The sequence below is a fragment of the Cibotium barometz genome, chromosome 29 (genome assembly GCF_041138505.1).
Source record: "Cibotium barometz isolate CiBa-2024 chromosome 29, ASM4113850v1, whole genome shotgun sequence".
Classification (NCBI taxonomy): Eukaryota; Viridiplantae; Streptophyta; class Polypodiopsida; order Cyatheales; family Cibotiaceae; genus Cibotium; species Cibotium barometz.
In genome coordinates this window covers 40,179,215-40,203,110 of record NC_141074.1, presented here as the reverse complement: position 1 = coordinate 40,203,110, position 23,896 = coordinate 40,179,215, and the positions used below count along the sequence as shown (strand labels likewise).

Sequence of the window (23,896 nt, the reverse complement as noted above, 5' to 3'; positions counted from 1 at the left end):
GTTCTCTCTTCAAACTTATGTTCAAGATAATGGTTAAGGCTTCAAAGCATGGTGGTCGCTCAAGTGGTGCAGAGTCAAGCATACTAGAGCTAAAAAAACAATGTACATATGAATTCTTTCAAGTGAGTAGATTTCCAGGATAAGGGACAAAAGACCACAAGTGTTTCTATGTATTTAAGATGTCAACTTCGACATCATCGGATGTCGACCTTGTGAGTAGGAAGCACTGCTATGGGAATAGATATTTGAGGTAGGCCTAGGTATGCTTTGACCATGTATGCAGGGTTGTGGGGGACCACGATGGCGGCACATGTTTATGACCCCAGGTATACTTTGTGGTGATAGAACTTATAAAATGTCCATGTTCTACTAATATTTTACATGTACTCATACATTGAAGTACATGCTTCAACGTGCAGGAGCTTATGACAATTGCCACTTGCGAAATGAAAGAGGAAGACATGGATGCACAAGAAATGTTTTAGGAGATGCTTAATGAGATAGTGGAGCAAAAAAGGCTACCAAAACTAGACTTTGCCGGCTTCGTAGTGGATGAGGTTGTAGCAAGCTAGAGGGCTGTGAGGTCTATTTATAGTGGCAGGCTAGATAAGAGAATGGAGTATGGATTGTTGGCTAAGCTGGTGGAATGTATGATACCTTCATTAGAGAAAACAACTTATTGGCGTGAGAGAATCAATGTTGGTTTGCGACAATTATGTTTCTATTTGAAATTGTTTTTTTATGTTCATCTCGTTTCACGGGTTGTGGATGACACAACAACCGATCACATTCCACACAAACGAACTTGGCAGAGTCCAAGCATGCAAGTTGGCAAGCTGGTTTGCTGGCAAGGGCTTCAAGGGGACCATCTCTCTTTACGACATAGTAATGACAGACCTAGCCAACGCACTATGTCAAAGTGCAAAAAGGCATGTATTTCAACAAGGGAATCACTTAGGATCTAGTCCAAGCATCACAAAGTTATTAGAGAGGTGTGCTAATAAAAGTGGATTATCACCAAGCCCAATCGCAACAAGTAGGTTGGTGGGAGAAATACTTAGAGAAACTCCTATGTTTCACATTCCCAATGTCGTTGGTGACAATAAGATAGTGCACCGTAAGTGGCATCCACAAACCATAATAAATGAGGATGGAAATAGCTCCCATAGGCCAGAATATGTTACAGAGAATCAACCTCGGAAGGCTAAAGGAAAAAAACTTAATTTTCTCCTAGAACAGCAAACAAACAAAGATGTGCAAAGAGAGGAGGAGGAGGGAATGTGAAGGGTGTGGTAAATAGATATTCATGATAAAATGTGGGCGATTTGATGGACGACGAAAATAAATAGCAAAGTCACTTGTCAAGCATGGCTAGGTGGCCAAGCAGGAATGTAGAAAAAAATCAAATAGTCAGTCTCTTTGAATGCATAGTCCCTCAACAAGATGTTCCTCTCTCCCTCTCTATCGCTCTCTCATAGCAACCCCATATCCTCAATCTCTCACCCTCTCATCCTTCCAACATGTCTAGCTCAAGCAACACTATGCCAAACATCAAAGAAGCCATCTCCATAGTCTTGTCTAAGCAAAGGGTGCATATGAAAGACAAGAGCTAGAATGAACGTGAAGTGTTGAAGCACATGAAACAGAGTCTAGAAGCACAAAAGCTATGGAAGAAACTTAATGAAGATGGTTTGTTTGAATATGGAGATGCATATCAATGGAATCTAAAATCGAGTACTACGGTAGAGAGTTATCGTACATATGGCTACATAAGCGACAAACGAAGAATCCATTCTTCGAGAGAAGCTTGGGAAAAAGGTGCAAGAAAAAGACACCTAGTTTAGAAGTGGTAAATAGACCATATAGTGTTGCCATGAATTGAATAAAATAGAATACTCATGGTAACTAGAAGATTTAAATAGTCTTGTTCGTTTTGGTTGGAGATCTCTTGTTTGTATGGACTTTTTCGTTCCTAATAAATGTGTTTTTTTTTTGTAAAGTGACTGTTGCCATACCACACTTAATTTTGTGTACATGAAGTTATTTCAGAAAGTATGGTATTGTTTATTTTTTTCCTTTGATAGTTCTCCTCTCCTTAAAGTTTAGATTTTGAGTATTTGTGTGCAAATAAATCTATGTTTGGGGGAGAGAGAGAGAGAGAGAGAGAGAGAGAGAGAGAGAGAGAGAGAGAGAGAGAGAGAGAGAGAGAGAGAGAGAGGATAAAGGGACAAGAAGAGAAGGGGAGAAGAAGAAAATGCATGGTTAGAGAGTGAGAGAAGGTGAGAGGGAGAGACATAGAGAGAGAGAGAGAGAGAGAGAGAGAGAGAGAGAGAGAGAGAGAGAGAAATATACAAAGAGAGAGAGAGCACGCGAGAACATAAGAGAGATGGAGAAAGAGAGACAGGGAGAGCAGAGAGAGGGATAGAGAGGGAGAGAGAGAGAGAGAGGGAGGGAGAGAGGGAGAGAGAGAGAGAGAAAGGGAGAGAGGGAGAGAGGGAGAGAGAGAGGGAGAGAGATATATATTTATATACATAGAGAGAGGGAGGGACGGAGAGAGAGGGAGAGAGAGATAATTATATACATAGAGAGAGAGAGAGAGAGAGAGAGAGAGAGAGAGAGAGAGAGAGAGAGAGAGAGAGAGAGAGAGAGAGAGAGAGAGAGAGATTTATATACATAGAGTGAGAGGGAGGGAGAGGGATAGATTTTGACAGAGCGGAGGGGGCACGAGAGAGAGAGAGAGAGAGAGAGAGAGAGAGAGAGAGAGAGAGAGGATAGAGAGAGATAGGGGACGTGAGAGAGAGGGAGAGAGGAGTGGAGGAGGCATGAGAGAGAGAGAAATAGAGAGAGAGAGAGAGAGAGAGAGAGAGCATGATGTGATTTTTGACTTCTTCCAATGGACTGGGGTATGGCATATATGGTTGACCAGGAATGCTTTCTTTTTTAATGTTGCCGGACGAGCATTTGTGGGGTCACCTTGGCTACATTCGGGGTCTTCTGCTCTAGTAGATTTCTTCCATGGTCACCTTGGCTGCATTCGGGGTCTTCTGCTCTAGTAGATTTCTTCCATGGTCAAGGGACATGTGATTGATCAGCTTCGAGCAATCCATGGATTCGAGCATTACGGCCTACTCCTTTCTAGGATTCTAGATTCTTGATGGCAGGGGCTACTTAGCCTCCTTCCTTTCTCGCATCATGTGACTTTGGACTTTGAGATGGCCTCCATATGGCTCTTGTAGATACATACACATTTCCACGAGAGAGAGAGAGAGAGAGAGAGAGAGAGAGAGAGAGAGAGAGAGAGAGAGAGAGGGGGGGGGCATGAGAGAGGGAGAGAGATAGGGGGCATGAGAGAGGGAAAGAGAGAGGCGTTGGTTGCGGTGGGTTGGAGGGGGTAGGAGGGGGGAGGAGGTGGGGAGGAGGTGGCCTGGGGAGGCTGGGAGTAGGGAGAAGGAGAGATGAGAGAGAGAGATTGGTTATCAAAAAAAAGCCCACTCCATGCCCATCCCCCTTAAAACTTACGAGGACAAATTGAGAATCATCATAGACATAGCTATACTTAAAACTTATGAGGACAAATTGAGCATTGAAAATCACCATAGACATAGCCATAGACCAAGCTTGAATTAACACAAGACAAAAAAATCACAAGATAAGCATTAGTATAATCTCTGGCCCCCCCAATGTGAGTGGCTCAACTCCCACTTTGGGTACAATCTCTTCTCACCAATGTGAGTGGCTCTAACCCACCCAATGCGAGTGGCTTCAACTCCCTCACGTGGGTATTTTAATCGATTCCAAAAAAATTAGACCCTTAGAGCCATATCTCGTTTCTCCTTCAAAATTGGGTCTTAATCCAATATTAAGCTTCTCCTCCAAAATTGGCTCTTAATCCAATATTTAGCTTCTCCTCCAAAATTAGGTCTTAATATGATATTTAGCTTGTCCTCCAAAATTAGGTCTTAATACAATATTTATGACCATCCCCTCCAAAATTAGGTCTTAATACAATATTTTTGACCATCCCCTCCAAAATCAGGTCTTAATACGATGTTTTGACCATCCCCTCAAAAATTAGGTCTTAATATAATATTTTTGACCATCCCCTCCGAAATTAGGTCTTAATACAATATTTTTGACCATCCCCTCCAAAATTAGGTCTTAATACAATATTTTTGACCATCTTTTTTACCATACTGACATTGCGACTTTGCATAAAATAAATAGAAGTGTCCACACACATGCAACTTACCCAGTGATGCTCAGCCACACAAAATGGTAATAAGCCAAAACTAGATGCGAAACACCTCAATGAGTCTTTACATGCCATTTCACTAATCCTCAACTGATCGAGCGAACTGATCGAGCGATACTGTTCCATCATCCGTGACACCTATGCTCATGAAGACATTCCAACGTATTACCTATAACAATCTAGTGAAGATACATCAATAAATCCCAAACATACACCTCACACTAGCATCAATAAATCCCAAAGAGAAATACACCAACCACACTAGCATCAGTAGTGTTAACATGGACATCACCCACAATACTAATCTAACATGGTGCAGTAAGAATAAATACCAATAACACTATATGTTGTATATTTATAGTGGTGTCATCTACGATACCTGCTGCTAACTAGCATGGTAAAAAATTTAGCTAGGCATTCCAACTAAACCAAGTATGTATCCTGGTCCACATACCCCCCCTTCATAAATGAGATGCCCTCTTTGAGCTCACTAGTAACGCTAGTTGTAGAGGATACCCAATCCATAGTAGTGGGTGATGTCCTTTGTATAGAGAATCCCCGTCCAAGGCCAACGAAAAAAATACAGAGTGAAAGGTTGCAAACTTGAAGAGCTCAATGTCTAAGTGGATAGCTTATTGGAGATTAACACAAGGTCTAAGTTGGCTCAACCATTGATCTTTGATCTAGGCTTGTGTGGGCTAGTTTAAGTGAAATTTGTGGGCTAGTTGAAGTGAAATTTAGCTTCTTTGATGTAGAAGAGCTTGTGGGGATTCGTGTGTGAGTTGCCTTTGGAAGTCTTGAGTTGGCTCAACTAGTGCCACTGAGGTCAAATGTGCACCTTCGGGGAGCCGCGGCGGCGGCGCCGCCACTTCCTCCTCCTCCTTTGCGATTTTTCTTCTTCTTCCCGCCGCCTCCACCCCCTCCGCTTTCGCCGCCAATAGTGACAACTCCACCTCCAGCAATCCCGACAGGTCCTCCGCTTCCACCAACTCCGACCTCCACTTTAGTGGCCGGCTCTCCGCGCGCGGGCTCAATCTTGATCGCACCACATCCAGCGCTGCCCACACCGCCCCCGCCATCTTTCACCACTACATCGACCACTGGCGGCTGCGGGTGTGGCGCCGGTGGCGGCGGCGGCGCCAGCGTAGAAGGCGGAGGCTGGTGCGACGAAAGCGGTGGAGGTGGCGGAACCCCTACGGACCCATCGATGCAGGTCGCGCATCTCTTCTCAACCCACCCTTCGAAATCGTAGTCCACGGTGCTGGCCGTGTGTCGGCCGTTGCATAGCCTCGCCAAAAAGCCAGCCAGCAGCCCGAGCACCAGGATCACCACCAGAACTACGAGCAGCGTCGCCATGGATCCATTCGAATAATGGGCGCCGCCGCCACTCGAAGGAGCTCTCTCCACCACTGTCGCCCCGTCTGCGCTGCTCTCGATCAGGCCCAAGATATGGCGTAGCATGCTCGTCTTATCTCGCACAGCTTAGCTCTCTCCACGCAGAACAACATAGCATGCAGCTTTAAATGCTTTCCCATTGGTAAAGCTAAAACAAATATTGACTATGGTTTTTCCTTCGCTTTTTCTTTTTTTTTTTAAATCAAACAAATTTTTTATACCATGAAATCATAGAAAATCTTTTTTTCCCTTTTTCTCCTTGTTTTTGCAGCGGCAGCTTTGACAAATATTCAAATTCATGTCTCCCCCTTTTTCTTTTTCTCCACACGTGTTTTTTTTATAATATAGATTTTGTGTGGTTATTCATCAAAGCAATTAAATCCACAACCTTCACTGTCCCCCCCCCCCCCCCCCCCCCACCCCCTTCTCTCTCTCTCTCTCTCGATTGGGTATGTATAGATGAGAGCTCTCTCTCGACCCAAAGATATCTCTCTCTCGATTGGGTATGTATAGATGAGAGCTCTCTCTCGACCCAAAGATATCTCTCTCTCAATTCGGTATATATTGAAGAGAGAGAGAGATTGGGTCCTCCTCAAAGTCTTGAGAGAGATTGGGTCTTTCCTCAAAGACTAAGACCCAATCTCAATCTCTCTCAAGACTTTGAGAAGGACCCAATCGAGCTCTCTCTCTCTCTCTCTCTCTCTCTCTCTCTCTCCCCTATATATATATCTCAATGAGGAAGAACCAATCTCTCTCAGAAGGGCCCAATCTCTCTCTCTCTCTCTCTATCTATCTCTATCTCTATCTCGGTGAGGAAGACCCAATCTCTCTCTCTCTCTCTCTCTCTCTTCTATATATATATCTCGGTGAGGAAGGCCCAATCTCTCTCAAGACTTTGGGAAGGACCCAATCTCTCTCTCTCTCTCTCTCTCTCTCTCTCTCTCTCTCTCTCTCGGGTCCGTCTCAAAGTCTTGAGAGAGCTTAGGTCTTCCTCAAAGTCTTGAAACTCTCTCTCTCTCTCTCTCTCTCTCTCTCTCTCTCTCTTCTATATATACCCAATCTTGAGAGATATTTTTCGGTCAAGAGAGAGCTCTCTTCTATATATACCCAATCTATATATATAGAAGAGAGAGCTCTCTTCTATATATACCCAATCTTGAGAGAGATTTTTCGGTCAAGAGAGCTCTCTCTCTCTCTCTCTCTCTCTCTCTCTCTCTCTCTCTCTCTCTCTCTCGGTGAGAGAGCTTAGGTCTCCCTCAAATCTTGAAACTCTCTCTCAAAGTCTTGAGAGAGCTTAGGTCTCCCTCAAATCTTGAAACTCTCTCTCTCTCTCTCTCTCTCTCTCTCTCTCTCTCTCTCTCTCTCTTCTATATATACCCAATCTTGAGAGATATTTTTCGGTCAAGAGAGAGCTCTCATTTATATAAATCCGAAGTAAAGATGAGAATAAGTTAACTCTTTGTCTAGCCATATTATATTCAGTTATTTTTATATGATATCGTGTACCTTATCTTTATATGAAATTTCATTTTTTGTGAAAGCTGAATAGTATGCAATTGCATAGGACTTGTAAGAAAGAGATCTAGTGGGAGAATAGAACTCATTTGTTGGAGTCCTCACAACTAGACTCAATGGCTAGAGTCCACACAAGTTGCTCCTCAATGCCTAAAGTAGCCATAGGTTCATGAAGAAAGCCATGAAAGCTTGGGCCATAAGCTCCAAGAAACATACAATGTATAATATGTCAAAAAGTACCAAATACACAAGACATGTGCTTTTTATAGTCCCAAGGCCCATGTGCCCACATGTGTAAATATCCCTAAGCCCCATGTGCCTAGGCCCATGCCCCATGTGCATGTGCATCCTAAAATTACTTCATTACAAACCATCCCCTCCTATATTGATTTTGTCCTTGAAATCAAAGGGTGGTCACGCATACAAAAGCAAAATGAAGAAAAGAGCTCCTGGATCAAATGGAAAGCCAAGTAGTCACCTGACCAACCATAGATCTCGTGCGACTTAGATCAAAAGGGTAAGTCAATCACTCCAAGCCACAAATTTATGACCAACTGGATCAAATTTATGACCAACTGGATCAAACACAAAAAATCGCTGCCCCACCATCGAAAGATAGTCACCAACAAGGATGCCAGGATTGAACAAAAATCCCCAAAATGTGCCACCGAGATCATGACATGAATATCCACCTAGATAAAAAATGAATGTGTCATGATAACATGCCGCATCAATAAGCACAATACTTGGCAATTGGCCTCTAACATAACCAAAAGTGAATGCCCCATAAACAGTATCTATATCAATGCATAAGCATCCACGAGTATCACAAAATAATGCCTCGTGATTCAAATCAATGCCTAGATCAAAAACTAATGTTTCATGATGGCATGCCTCATTATCCAAATCAATGCCTGGATCAAAAACTAATGTTTCATGATGGCATCCACGAGTATCACAAAATAATGCCTCGTGATTCAAATCAATGCCTAGATCAAAAACTAATGTTTCATGATGGCATGCCTCATTATCCAAATCAATGCCTGGATCAAAAACTAATGATTCATGATGGCATGCCTCATCATCTAGCCTAAACTGATTTACATAGCATCCACCATGAACAAACATGAACAAACATGAATACCTAGTAGACATGATCATCATCATGAGAACATCTATTGACATCAAAGAAGAATGCCTCATAACAATTTAAATCATGCCAAACCATGGGTAAACCCATGCCATCAACACATGAACAAACATGAATACCTAGTAGACATGATCATCATCATGAGAACATCTATTGACATCAAAGAAGAATGCCTCATAACAATTTAAATCATGCCAAACCATGGGTAAACCCATGCCATCAACACATGAACCATCTTGCAACTCAATCAAGATATGGTCCACATAAACATGATCCAAAACATGCATATCCATAGAAGCATAATCTGCATCACCAATGTCATCACACTAACGTAAGTACCATATGTGTCATCCTCAACATGTACATGACTATAGTCTGCATCATCACTCTGGACATAGGTAGATGTGATATCATCCTCATGATGAGTACACCTTGCCTCTCCAATGAGTTCTGACCTTGGTGAAATCATCTCCATCCTCCGGCAAGATACCTAGTTGTCCTAATATGTAAATGACACCATGGTGAATGGTCATGGCCAAATCATGACTACCCAAATATGTATGATCCCTACAAGAGTGACCTGTCATATCCAGCATAAGCAATTCTAGCATGTGCTCCTCATGGCCCATATCATCTCTCAAATACTCCTTGTGTATCATATCATCTGTCAAATACTCATGGTGGGCATCTAATGTATCCACATGATCCCTAGGAAGATAGGTAGGCATAATACTCCATGTGTATCATATCATCTATCAAATACTCACTCATGGGAATCTAATGCGTCCACATGATCCCTAGGAAGATAGGTAGGCATAATAGACGTATCCTCACCCACAATGCTCGGTGCCATGCCTGCCCTTGAGATCATGTCTACATGATCTAACTCACACACATCGATACCACATCATGTGCATACGTGTCAATATCATCACCATGTGCACACATATCAATATCATCATGTGCATGTGTATCACCATGTTCATGTGTATCAATATCATCATGTGCATGTGTGTGTGTTACATCATCATCTGTATCATAATACAATGAATGGATTTATCTAGGTGAATAGGAATCAATGAGATGCTAGCTAGTAAATGTCATGCACAAATCGTAGAAACCATGCGAACACCACTGCGAATAGGTGACATATGTGTAAGCATGCGAACACCACTGTGATATAGGGACATATGTGTAAGCAAAAATCAATGAGATGCTAGCCTAGTAAATGTCATGGACAAGTCATAGAAACCATGCGAACACCACTGCGACGATAGGCAACATGTGTAAGCATGCGAACACCACTGCGACGATAGGCAACATGTGTGTAAGCATGTACCAAACATGTCCTCCAAGGACCCAATCATGTCACGTCATGACTCACAAACATCTCCACATCTTCCATGTAGCCATGCACATCAATGACACCAAGATCACGGCCATGATCCACCACCCATGCAAACACCACTGCGATAGCGACATATGTGTAAGCATGTACCACACATGTCCTCCAAGGATCCAATCATGTCATGCCATTACTCACAAAGAGTGCTCCACATCTGCCATGTAGCCATGCATATCAACGACACCAAGATCATGGCCATACATCATCCAACCGTGCCAAAACTCCTAATAAGTCATGCCTACTGTAGTAAATACATATGGTGATGCAAACTGCTCCACATCTGCCATGTAGCCATGCATATCAAACGACACCAAGATCATGGCCATGCATCATCCAACCGTCTCAAAACTCCTAATAAGTCATGCCCGTAAATACATATGGTGATGCCACCCACATCTTGAAACACCTCCACGATGCATAAAAATCCTCGGTATCGGCCAAATCTCCCATCACACTGAAAAGTCCCTAATGACAAAAATCGATGGGTGTGAACAATTCCAAAAAATATCTTGGTATCAATGCCGATGTGTGAACAATGCCCACAAAGCACAAGGCATATGAAGAATCACCAATAGTGTACAAATTCACCACTCAATGCCTCAAATCTAGTGATCGAGACTGACAATGCACAATTTTTCCCAAAATGTAAACTACATGTGAACAACTCCAACACAAGCTCAAAACATGCCAAACAGATGCATCAACATGTCTGTAACCTCACACCACATGTGAACAAGCCCAAACAATGCACCAACTCTCAATACACAACTACATGTGAACATGTTCCTTGCAATCCACTTTGTAAATGTCAACTTGCTGCATGTGAACTACGTTTAGGAGAAAACATGGGATAATGGCCGATGGATGGACAAAAAGTTTGAAGGGAAGGTAAAGAGGTGTGGACAAAAGGGTGGAAAATGTGAAAAGGAAGAGTGTAAAAGGATCAAAAGGGTTGAAAACCCTACCATGTGCCAAAAAAACAACAACAACAACAACAACAACAATAACTTTCTCCTTCTCATGCTAATGACCACTTTCCTGTGAGTGAGCTGAGATGAGATGAGACAACGTTTGTTGAGAGCTCAAGAGCTCTATGATGCTCAACCATTATTTGTGTTGTGCATGGCTAGGCTAAGAGCTAATTAGTTCAATGACGCAATACACCTTTTGCACTGTGCAATTTTGCTATGCTTGATGCACTTTGAAAGTTGCTATATTTTTTTTAAATATTTTGCTACACTTAAGAGATAAGGAGGGTTAATCTATGTTGCTCCTACACACACAACTCTATGCGACCCTTCTATTGCAAGCCTGGCTACCTCTACATCCTTGCTTAGGATTATCCCCTCTGCTTCCAACTCAAACTTCAAGGCCACTGCTAAAGTCGGTTGATTGTGGTATCACTCACATTTACTATTTTGCCTACAAAGTATTGAGTTGGTCTTCAACACCTATGTTTCTCTCAAGTACAACGTTGTGCTAGGTGTATGATTGCTTCAAGAAAAATGACTACTTCAAATCCCCGCTATGCGAGCTTCTCTTAGTACCACAGAACCACTGCTTCGAATCCCTACTATGCTAGCTTCTCTTAGCAGCACGTGTTTGTGTTAGTGTTTGCCAACAATCAGATGTAGTCTAGTGTGGGAACTCTATGATGACTCTAGCAAAGCTGTGACAAAGAAAAGCATGTCAAATCTATTGCTTAAATTTCTACCCAATGTTCCCTCATCATTACAAAAATCTACTTCAAAACTGTTGCTTAAATTTCTATTCGATGTTCCCTTATCATTGGAGCAATGTGCTTCAAAATAATGTAGGAGCACATGTTAACTCTATCCAGGCTTTTAATGACATCAATCATGATATCGCAAGAGAGAGAGCTATACACTTAAACTAAATATGAGGTTTCCAGGCACAACAATGTGATTCATCCTCCTATAACTCAATTTAGTTACATGGTTGGGCTGCACTATATGCGGCACAACAATGTGATCATCCTCCTACAACTTAATTTAGTTACATGGTTGGGCCGCACTATGTGCTGAGCAAAGGTTCACAGATGGGTGATAAAGTGTAGCATTAAGCTCTCGGTTGTTGATTGCCACTGCCAAATAGGATCGACGGATAGGATTGGGTGTATGCACACCTTCAAGAGCATGTTACTTTGAAGGAATGCCAAGTTGGCTAAGAGAAAAAAACAAGGGGAACTTTGAAGGCCTAGTCTTTTGCTCCCCCTTTGTAGAACCTGTGACCTTGTCTATGGCCCTTCACCACACTCTACATAGCAATTTCAACATAAATATGTAATAGAATTGTAATCTACACACTTTTTGGATGAATTTTATAGTAATCCACCACTATAATTAGGTTGTTGCACCTGGCTTAATGATGATTTGAGAAGATCTTGATAAGATTAGCATTAATCTCATGTTGTTAATCTTCCTTCTTGAGTAAGAAATTGTCCAAACTAGCCTTAATCACAAAATGGTATAATATTTACCACTAATCACCTAAGCCTTAAACTTGTTTAATCTCTACATAATCCAATAAATTTGCTTGATGTCCACCTAATTTTATCCCTTTTCAAGCCTTAATCTTCCATTAACTTGTGTTAATTTTTTATTGTAGCTTTACAATGAAAATCATAGGTCAACATGTCACCAAGATTAACACTAATAATATTGATTAGTACCAACCATGGTTGTTAACCACTTTCTCAATCAAGAAACTGTTTAGATGACCCTGATTCAAAAATTGTTGCATATTTTACCACTAGTCACCTTGGTTAAGCCCCAAACATACTTAATCTCTACTGCGTATTGTCTAGTTTTTCCCTCTGTGCAATCTTTCCATGCTTCTTTGAAGATCAACAAGAATTACAGAAAGGATGAAATATTGAATACTTACTTCAATTCTTACACTCCAATTCCTTGTTGTGGGCTTATTTTGCACAATAACTTTAACTCTACACACTTTCTTGATCAAGATTTGTACTCAGCAAGATCTTCCAAAGACTGAGCAACCAATTTTCTTGATTTGTCCATCAAGATTTGCATAAGATCAAGATCTTTGACCAAGATTTGCACAAGACAAAGATCTTTGGCAAATACCTCAAGATTTTTAAGAAATTGTTAGTTCTAGGGTTTGTTGTAATAATGTGTAGAAATTAGGATTTATAAAGTGACAAAATTAAGGTTTAATCATGTATTATAATAAAAGAAACTCTAATAAAAAAGATAATCAAGAAACAATACAGATTAGAGTTTTTAAAATTATTATGATTAGCATGTATTTTAAAAATTTAACATTAATTCCATTTCTAATCCACTCTCAAAAAAAGATCAAAGAAAATCTTAAAAATAATGTAAAACCTAATCTAAAAATGATTAAGCACTAATCACTCTTATCTAAGCGAAGCTCTGATACCAATGTAAGAAAGAAATCTAGCTCTGATAGGTTCATGAAGAAAGCTCACACCATAAGCTCCAAGAAAGGAGGTACATTGTATAATATGTCAAAAAGTACCAAATGTATAAGATATATGCCTTTTATAGTCCCAAGGGCCACATGTGTAAATATCCCAAAGCCTCATGTGCCTAGGCCCATGCCCCATGTGCATGTGTATCCTAAAATTACTTCATTATAGGACTAGAAAATTAAATTATCCATATTATATTTAGTTATTTTTTAAGTGATATTGTTTATCTTATCATCATGAAATCTCATCTTTTGTGAAAGTTGAATAGGATGCAATTTCACAAGACTAGATAACAAAAGTATCCACCATCACTCTTTCATTGAAAAATATGGCATTCTTGTTGCTACTTAGAAAAATACAAAGAGGACAACAAAGAGTCAATTAAAAACTAATAATAATATATGATTTTGAATCCTTATTGAGTGCATTTAGGGGTTCTATTTCTTTGTGGAGAATGGTTAAAAATACTCATTCTCAAAGAGATGTCTTCCTCCATGAAGAAGAAAGGTGAAGTTGTGTTATTATAATACCAAAATGGCTATCAAATATCATTCTCAAATGATGATGAAAATGTATTTTTGTTATTTGTACATAGAATAAAATTTTTGATAGTAGACGTATGACATCTTCAAAAGTCACTTTAAAAGATAAGGGAATTACAAGGAGAGAATAAAAATCATGCCATGTACACATATAAAAACCTTACATATTTAAAAATCATGCTATGTACACATATAGAACATTACATATATAAAAATCATGGTATGTACATATATAGACCATTACACATATAAAAATCATGATATGTACACATGTAGAACATTATACATATAAAATTCATGCTACTTGTACACATAAGCATCACTTTATATACATTTATAGAACATTACATATACTTTAATGGATAATTCTATCACATCCTACATGCTACTTGTACACATAAATATCATTTTATGTACATTTATAGAACATTACATATACTTTAATGGATAATTCTATCATATCCTACATTAGTTATTAGATATTTAGAGTGGAATTCATATTTAAAATTGTATCACAAGTGAGACAATCGATTATGAAGTGAAATTGCCCAAGTTATAATAGATAGTATCTAGTGAGACGAAGTGTCATAACATTTGATGTGATTATAGTCAATAGTCTATTGCAAAAGAATAATGACACATCCCATAATTTCTCAAAGGCCGTAGACAACCCAAGCTAAGGCTATAACTCATGAAAGGAACTTGGTAGTAATCAAGTTCCTTTCATGGTTTATAGCCTTAGACAACCCAACCTAAGGCTATAAATCATGAAAGGAACTTGGTAGTAATTAAAATTTTCAAACAAGTTTTCTCTTGAAATATTGTTTCTGTAAGATCTTAGGTACCCCATTCAAATTTTGAGATTTAAAATTTGGAGAGTTTTTTCTTATGATATGGTGTGTGTTTTCATGCATATGCCTGTGTATATGGGCATATACATTTAACCACACATGTTTGTGTACATGCATGCACATGTATATGTGTGTGTACATGCACATATACACATGTGTATGTGTGTGTACATGCACATATACACATGTGTATGTGTGTGTGTGTGGTCCATACATACATGTATACATGCATGCATGCACGTACAAGAGCACATGTGTGTGTGTGTGTGTGTGTGTGTGTGTGTGTGTGTGTGTGTGTGTGTGTTCGCTCGTGCACAAGTCTTAATGTGATAATCAAAAAGGAAAACATTTGATTTTATGTTATACACTCAAAAGAAATATATTAAAATAACTTCGAAGCCCTTTGTTCTTCCCAAACATTACCAACATGATTTCTTTTCATCATATGCAAATGATGATGATATACACAGCACACATTATTTTGAAGGATTTGATGATGGACATAATGATGGATTTGCATTATCATTTATTTAAAGGTATCTTTTGATGGGCCCACACATCTTCACAACCTCCCAAATACAAGCTTGCTTTTCTACATAAGAAGGAAAAATGGTAAAAAAGAAACCACAACAATGTCAATAAAGTTAAAATTCATGGTGCCTACTATGAACTACATCTTTATAGCCCAAGAAAGCTCCATATCACCACATAAATACGTTGCTAAAAACCTACCATCCATGTGGCCCCAAAAGTGCCCCATCTCTCCGACTTCATCCACACTTTTTGGATTCTTTTAGACTGCCCTTTTTAAAATGACTGTATATATCCACCTTTTTAAAATGACTGTATATATCCACCTTTAAATTATGTAGACTACCCTTTTTAAAATGACTGTATATATCCACCTTTAAATTATGTAGACTACCCTTTTTAAAATGACCGTATATATCCACCTTTAAATTATGTAGCAACCAAATAATAATCATCAAAATTAAAGAGCCATGCTCTCCCACAAACCTTGCGACGATCACCATGATTCTTAACACTCCCCCTTGGTGATGAGCGAAGCTCCCTCCTTGACACTCATGCATGCCTACCCTTATACTAATCCAAGTCAATCATGCTTGAGAAAATTGGGTAGATTGATTAGGTGATGAGCGGTGCTCCCTCCTTGACATTCGTGCATGCCTACCCTTATACTACTCCAAGTCTGCTCAATCATGCTTGAGCAGACTAGGTAGGTTGCCTCCAATCTTTGGCTTAGTTCGAGACCTTGGCACACCCTCATGAAAATGGGATGATTTTACACTTTTGGTGGGAATACAATGACACAATTCTTCTTTCCCCCTCATTGATGGAACTCCCTGATTCCATGTGTGTGTACCCCTGGAACTCTTTGGTTAAGTAGACTAGATTGCCATCGAGACTAGACCTTCCCCAAACCTTGGCTACACAATGATAATGAGACATTTTTACATAAGATAAGCACTTTACATGAGGGATGTAGTCATGCCTATTTCAAACTCACTTAACTCAATAAGTTTAAGAGGCTAATCCCACTCTCAAGACATCTCGCACGTGACAACCCAAAAAAGGTTCATGCTTGTGTGCTCATAAGGGCTGCAAACATGAAAGACTAACACATTTGAAAAAAGAAAATAATAATGATTTTTTTTTGAAGTTGCACCCAATTTAATAAGGCCCATGTTGATGTAGAAGTCAAGAAAGGACCAAAAGAAGTGCAATGCCATCCATGTGAATAGATGCATAATATGAAGTCCCATAATCAAACCCATGTGAATACCCTGCTGTGGACAAATTTTTACACCAATCCTTTAGTGTGTGCTACACACTTTTTGTGAAGTTACATAATCAAACCAATGTGAACACCCTCTTGTGTAGGATTTTTTGCACCAATCCTTATGGTTTATTTGAAATACCCACCCAACCTTTTCTTTTCACTCAAAAATCAGATTTCATGAGTGTGAGGTGCAAATCACCATCTTGTGAGTCTACTTGAAGGATGGTTGTGGACAATTGACAAGCTCTTCTTCTTGCTAACCATTTTTCATGGCCTTCTCTTCCATAGTCTCTTCACTCTCATATAGATGTTCTACATAGGCAAAACCACCTTTGTATACATTTCCATGGCAAAGATATGTCTTCTTATCTTCACTATCCCTTTAACCACGCCTCTTATTCCTATCATTATATTCAACACACTCATATATAAAGGTTTCATAGCCTCTATAAGAGTCTTAAACACTTCCTAAACATGCATTCAAAGAAAAAAGGTTTTTTACTTTAACACACTCCAATAGAAAGGAGATGTCATGGCCACTATAAGTGCCTCCATTAATGCATCACTTTTTTAAACACTTCCTAAATATGCATTTAAGGAAAATAGGTTTTTTACTTCAATTTTTTAAGTACTTAACAATTTTACATAAATTCGAGGATATATATTTTTGCCATCATGTTTCCACTATGTGTTACTTTTTCTTTGAATAAACAAGTTTAGAATACAAATAATTGTGTACCCTACCAGCTAGGGCATTTAAGGGATATGCATGGTTATGGTAAAATGCTTATGCCCAAGACTTGATCTCTTGAGCTATGGAGGGTGTAGTTTGCTAGGTTTTATGAATTAGAGACATTAGATAATGTGAGGTATAAGGTCATAAATGACATTCATAGTGCTAAGAAGCCATTTCCTCTGGGCCAACTCCATTATTGCATTCATAATCAAGGTCCTAGTACTACCTTGTGGGGCACATGCCCAAGGCTTAAACTTGGCACTAAGATGGAGAGGCACACATGGCTCATTTAAACAACTACATAGAAATATAATCAAAAATTTCCTCAATTTATTATCCCTAACTAAAAGAAAGTATACCATCACATCTGGCTCATCTATATTGATATCATCACTGTACACACACACACACACACACACTATATATATATATATATATATATATATATATATATATATATATATATGTATGTATGTATGTATGTATGTATGTATGTATGTATGTATATACATACATATATATATATATATACATATACATAGATACACATACATATATATATATATATATATATATATATACACACACACACACACACACACACACACACACATACATATATATATACATATATATATATATATATATATATGTATGTGTGTGTGTGTGTGTGTGTGTGTGTGTGTGTGTGTGTGTGTGTGTGTGTAGATATATACATATATATATATATATGCATATACATATATATACATACATATATATATATATATATATATATATATATATATATATATATATATATACACACTCACATACATACATACATACATACATATATATATATATATAATGTGTGTGCGTGTGTGTGTGTGTGTGTGTGTGGTTAGTTTGGTGAGCTTCGAGCTTTGAGCTTTTGAGCTTTTTGGGAATTGTTAGGAGGCTATTTTTGCCAGATCGTCAAGGTTTGGACCTTGCCATACAACATGGTTTTGCTAAAAAACCAAAAAATATAACGTGCATTGGTGATTACATCATGCTTTGAGCTCTATATATTTTAATCCTTTGAGTTGAATTCAACAAATTCAAGCGTGGCAGTGTGAGAGAGTGAGAAAGAGAGAGGGAGAGGGAGAGCGAGATAGAATGTGTTTATATAAAATGTACATGTCTACTTTTATATGGTGGATCCACCAAAAAGCCTCATGCCCATAATGAATGTTCAAACTCAAATGTGACACTATAAAATGACCTCACAATGTGTGTATGTGTATGTGTGCTTGAGAGGGAGAGATGGGGGGGAAGAGAGAGAGATATGCTTATGTGTGGAGAGTGTTATAAAGTGCATGTCTTTAAGGTTTTATTGAAGAGAGACTGAGGGAGGGAGAGAGACATTGTTTGCCTCCTAATAATAACTGTGCAAAACATGTAAGCATCATAGATACTTAAATAACGGAGCATAATGTTGAAGACAGTGATCAATATAGACATCAAAAAGTATATTTCACATGAATAACGCACTCTGGCATGTCCTACATAGATTTTACAAAAAAATGCAATAGCAAAGTATATTTTACAAAAAAATGCAATAGCAAAGTATATTTTACAAAAACTGCAACATCTCATTAAGAAATGCACCAATTTCTAGATAGCTTGATTACATATCCATAAATAGTAGTTAATATAAAAATTGCGTAAGCATAGGGGTGCTTCTCCAAGATCCAAAAAACCACTTTACTCAATTGAGCAAACATTTGGTAGTAGCTTCATCAATTCATGCACTGGAATACTCTCTCTATGAATATAGGGATTCTTATTTAGACTACCTTCTAAATCATATATCAATGTGTAGTAGATATGTTTGCAAGGCAGATACTTCTCTTTTTTGGATACTCTAATGCAGAAGTCCTCACATGTGCATAATGGGAGGCAACTTATCACTACATTGTGATGCTTATCCTTTGCCATAGAGCTTGTTATGGTGATTGTATAGGTTACACCTTTTCCATTTTAGATCTTCTCAACCACAAATTCCATTTGCCTTGCTAATGCAATTTGTGATTGTTGTATAGGGGTGCTTCTCCAAGATCCAAAAAACCACTTTACTCAATTGAGCATACTCAATTGAGCAAACATTTGGTAGTAGCTTCATCAATTCATGCACTAGAATACTTTCTCTATGAATATAGGGATTCTTATTTAGACTACCTTCTAAATCATATATCAATGTGTAGTAGATATGTTTGCAAGGCATATACTTCTCTTTTTTGGATACTCTAATGCAGAAGTCCTCACATGTGCATAATGGGAGGCAACTTATCACTACATTGTGATGCTTATCCTTTGCCATAGAGCTTGTTATGGTGATTGTATAGGTTACACCTTTTCCATTTTAGATCTTCTCAACCACAAATTCCATTTGCCTTGCTAATGCAATTTGTGATTGTTGTTTTGCTACTCAGTCACATTATATGGCTCCAGGAATCATTATAGTTCTCTTCCACTTGTCTTGATGTTTCCCCTTGTACATTCAAGAACCACTTCCCTTCAAGACATATCTTGATCTTGCACTTCTAAACCACTTAAATAGGTACCTCTTATAAAATCCCATTCATTAGGAGCAAGTCTTGGAATTCTAATTATTGTCCTTATAGGACTCCAAGAATAATGGACATCATCCGCACAAAACCAAGTCACATTCTTTCTTGGAGCTACTATACCTATACCGATTTATAAAACCTCATACTAAAAATTAACTTATTGAATTTATTGCTATCACCTCCATAGCCTTTCTCTTCCTCTTTGAAAATTTGATCCCACATTATATGTTCCTTAACTCCCCTTTGAACCATTAGCGTTCATCTCCATAGAGATAAACTCTTCATGGAGTAAAATGCCTCATGAAACATTAGAGCCCTACTACATAAATTTTTATAATTGGGAGGTAAAGGATTAAGTACAAGAGCTACCATGTCCACATCAAAAACTTTTTCTCCGATTCCATGCAACTTGTTAACCACTTTGTAGGTTAACATGGTTTCACCTGCTCGTCCTACTGTAAGGCGCTCTATCATCTTCCTACTAGCATGTAACAAAAGCCTTATTCTTACCATAAGCTTAATGCCAAATGGGGAAGTGATAAACTTTAGGTATAACTACTTAGGACTAGAACTAGTGTGAATGAGCTATTTTTAACTTTTACATGGCCTAGTGTGATAGAATATAAGTTAATTTTGACATTAAAAAATATATAATTATTTTCTTAAAATAGAATACTTCTGAGCTTTCCCTCTCTCTACTCTTGCTTTCTTGCATGCTATTGAATTCTTGCGTGCTATATGGATTGCTTGCTTGAATAGGTTTGTTTTTGTAGGTTGGTCCCTCATTAGCTTCTTCTCCTACCGCTTTTTGTGAATGGGCATCCCCATAGAGGTTATGACTAATATTTCCTCTTGCTCGGGTTGCAATCAACCTAGATGGTAGCCTCTCTGGGGATGCCCATTATTTTATTTTGGGATATTTTATTTTGGATATGCCTTTTATTTATATTATCTAACAAGATTCATGTGTTTAATCAATTGAGTGCACTAGTATGATATCTACTAGGATTAATGTGTTTAATCCGCTATGTGCACTGGTATGACATAGTCAAGATTAATGTGTTTAATCCGCTATGTGCACTGGTATGACATAGTCAAGATTAATGTGTTTAATGAGCTGTGCGTGCACTAACTAATGTTATTTTGGATATAGGTGATGAGATGATTGAGTGGCAGATTATGTGTTAATCGATGTGGAATACGTGTTAGACCACTATGAGATATTTTGGAAGACATGTGAACACCTTTTATGGTTTCATATTTTGGCAATAATATTTTTGTAAGGCTAAGGCCTCAAACCTTTGTAAATATGCTAATTAGTATTTAATACTTTTGGTAAGCCTAAGACTTTATATTTGTAGCTTACTATATTTTTGTAGAAGCTTTTATGCTCAAAAGCGCTTGTGCTTTATTTTTGGGGTTATCTTTTTGAAAAGCAAGCTTTCTAATACATATAAATATAGGTGAGTGGTATAAGGGCCACACTTATCCAGGGGAGATTCAACCCAATCTTGTGTCGATAGTCATCTATTTCTTATTCTCTAGCTCTCTTGTTTATTTAATTTTGTTTATTAAGATTTATGCTTTTAATTTGTGCAAGTCTATGTTATGCTCTAATTTTTTTGCTTGAGAATTAGAACTTCTTCTCCAAGAGTCTTAAAGATCCCAACAACCTCCAAAGCCATGGAGCATTTTGGAGTAAACAAAGTTATGAACGAGTCCACATCCACATCGAGGACTTACATCTACAGTTCAAAGGCAAGACCCAATGACTTTAATTTGGCAAGAAGTCTAAGGTAAGCCGTCGACTTGAACATATTTAGTGTCACTCTAACACGGTCTCTAACATAGGGCGTAGCTCCATTATTCCATGCATCCAAGCTATTGTTATCACCCAATATTGCTTAATGTTAATTAGGAGATCACACTCCAAAAAACATATGGTTTTAGAGCTTTGGATGTGTTTGATTTGTTGTTTTCATCAAGTTTTATAGTTTGTTTACATTAGGGAGTTCTAGTTTCATACTTAGAAGGGGAAAACCATGGTTTTCTTGGTGATTTGCATGATTTTGAAGCCTAAAAGATTTGATTTTATTGCATGATTTTGAAGCCTAAAAGATTTGATTTTATTGCATTGATCCAAGAAATATCTTAGCCATTGTTTTGGAGTGTAATACACTCCAAAAACATAAACTTTGAGTTCCATTTTTGTGGATTAGAGTGAAAAATGTTCATGCATTATTGGAATTGGTAACTTAAAGCATGTAAAACTAATAGAATACACACAATCACTAGGATAAACACACATAATCGCTAACATAAACACCATAAATTAAGATTAGGAATCTTAATAAATCCCATCAAGTCCAAAAATATCCAAAAGCTAGGCTAAACCATCTTTCAAGTTGGGAGATGTAAGCCCATAGTCCCACAAAAAATAGACGCAAGTCTAGCTAGTTGTGAAATGTAAACCTAGAGATGTGAGCTATGAATCAAGAGGTGTGAGTCTTGAGGCATGAGTTTGTAGACATGAGCTTGAAGATATCTAATATTATACCATCCAATTAAAACTACCTTAAAAACTTATAAGGACATACCTACTCATGTCCTATTAAGATTTTCCTTTCATATAATCTATATTAGCAATAATTTCCAAGGAAAATTCTTTTCCTTTGTAATTATTAGACTATTTAAGATTTTTTTTTGCATGAAATCTATACCATTAACCAAGGAAAATTCTTTTCCTTTGTAATTATTAGACATTAAATCAATTATATATACCCAATAATTGCTCACCAACCCTATCTAGATATAAAGCCCCATACAGTACTTGGAATTGGTGACCAAGTAGAACTATTTCATAAAAAACAAAAAACCATGAGCCTATTTCATAAAAAAATTTATGTGAGTCTAGCCAAACGTGAGTCGTGCGCCTAGAGGCATAAGTCCACAAGATGTGAGCCTAGAGACTTAAGTCCACAAGATGTGAGCCTACCAAGCGTGACGTGTGCTTGCCACCAACCATGACGAGTCCAGTTTTTAGACTTGTGTGAGCCTATTTTAGCACAATTAGACGTGTCTCTAAACGTGTGAGTCCACCAGCCAAAGGGGCGTGACCTACAAACTTAAGCCCATAGGTATGATCCTACATACGTGAGTCTAAACGTAAGTTTAGAGACATAAGCTAGATAAAAATTTTAGAAAGCCCAAAAAATAAACCTCCAGCTTTAAAAAAAACTTGTTTTTTATAGCTCGAGTAGAACACAAGTGTCCGATTCCATTCGAATGAACTTCAGGAAGCATTAAAGACCATTTCACCAGAGTGAAACCCTAGTGACGCAAACTTGATCCAAACTATTTATTATTGGAGTCACTATAGTACATCAAACCACACCTTCTCAAACCCACCCAGCCTTCAATCCTAGCAAACAACTAGCACTCACAACAAAGTGCTCCTCTTGTTTTAAGAAGGCAAGACTCCTTCAGCTCTATCTCAAGCGAGGAGCTTTGGGATACAATGAACCAATTAATTATAGACATTAATCAAGGGAACATCGAAACTCCTAGAAATATAGATTCACCAACTCACCTAGTAAACAACCACAAACTTTGTGTGAAGAGAGTATTAAATTGCCCTATTTTTAGGTGAAGCTCCAATAGTGTTCAGATTATATGATGGGAACATCCTTAAAAGTCATGAGTAGTTGTCCTCACAACTCTTTAAGACAATAATAATTGGTCGGTACATACCTACCTTAGACTCACATATGAAAGCTTACATGTCTAGACTCACGTATCCAAGCTCACAGCCCATGTGTCCAAGCTCTTATAACTCATATGTCCAGGGTCACATATGTTGATTCACATGTTTGACTTACATTTTTTTTTTGTAGGATTGTGGGCTTATGTCTGTTGAAAGATAGGTAGAGGGAGAGGAGACACACACACAGGAGCAAACCCTAATGTATATTGCAAACCCTAACCATAGAGGGAAGCCATCTCCCTTCTCACACAATGCATAAAGTCATAATCCATAATACACACAACACACTATGAGTTGTGTCCACACACATCTAACCCTAGCTAATGTCCACACACTATGACCAACTGGACGCGGTCATTTATGTCTCACACATGTTCCTACCTAACATGCCAGCACATAGCATAGCTGGCTCAC

The 23,896-nt window shown here is 38.3% G+C and overlaps 1 protein-coding gene across 1 annotated transcript; it reads right to left on the bottom strand.

Moving 5' to 3' along the window:
* Window positions 1–4,950: 4,950 nt before the first annotated feature.
* LOC147622191 (uncharacterized) lies at window positions 4,951–5,723 on the bottom strand. Its single transcript, XM_086823290.1, has one exon. The coding sequence runs from the start codon at window positions 5,711–5,713 to the stop codon at window positions 5,060–5,062; it is 654 nt and encodes a 217-aa protein (XP_086679416.1). The 5' UTR covers window positions 5,714–5,723; the 3' UTR covers window positions 4,951–5,059.
* Between the last annotated feature and the right edge of the window lie 18,173 nt (window positions 5,724–23,896).

Coding starts and splice junctions, on each gene's coding strand:
- LOC147622191 (XM_086823290.1), bottom strand. CDS start 5,713: ATGCTACGCCATATCTTGGGCCTGATCGAGAGCAGCGCAGACGGGGCG.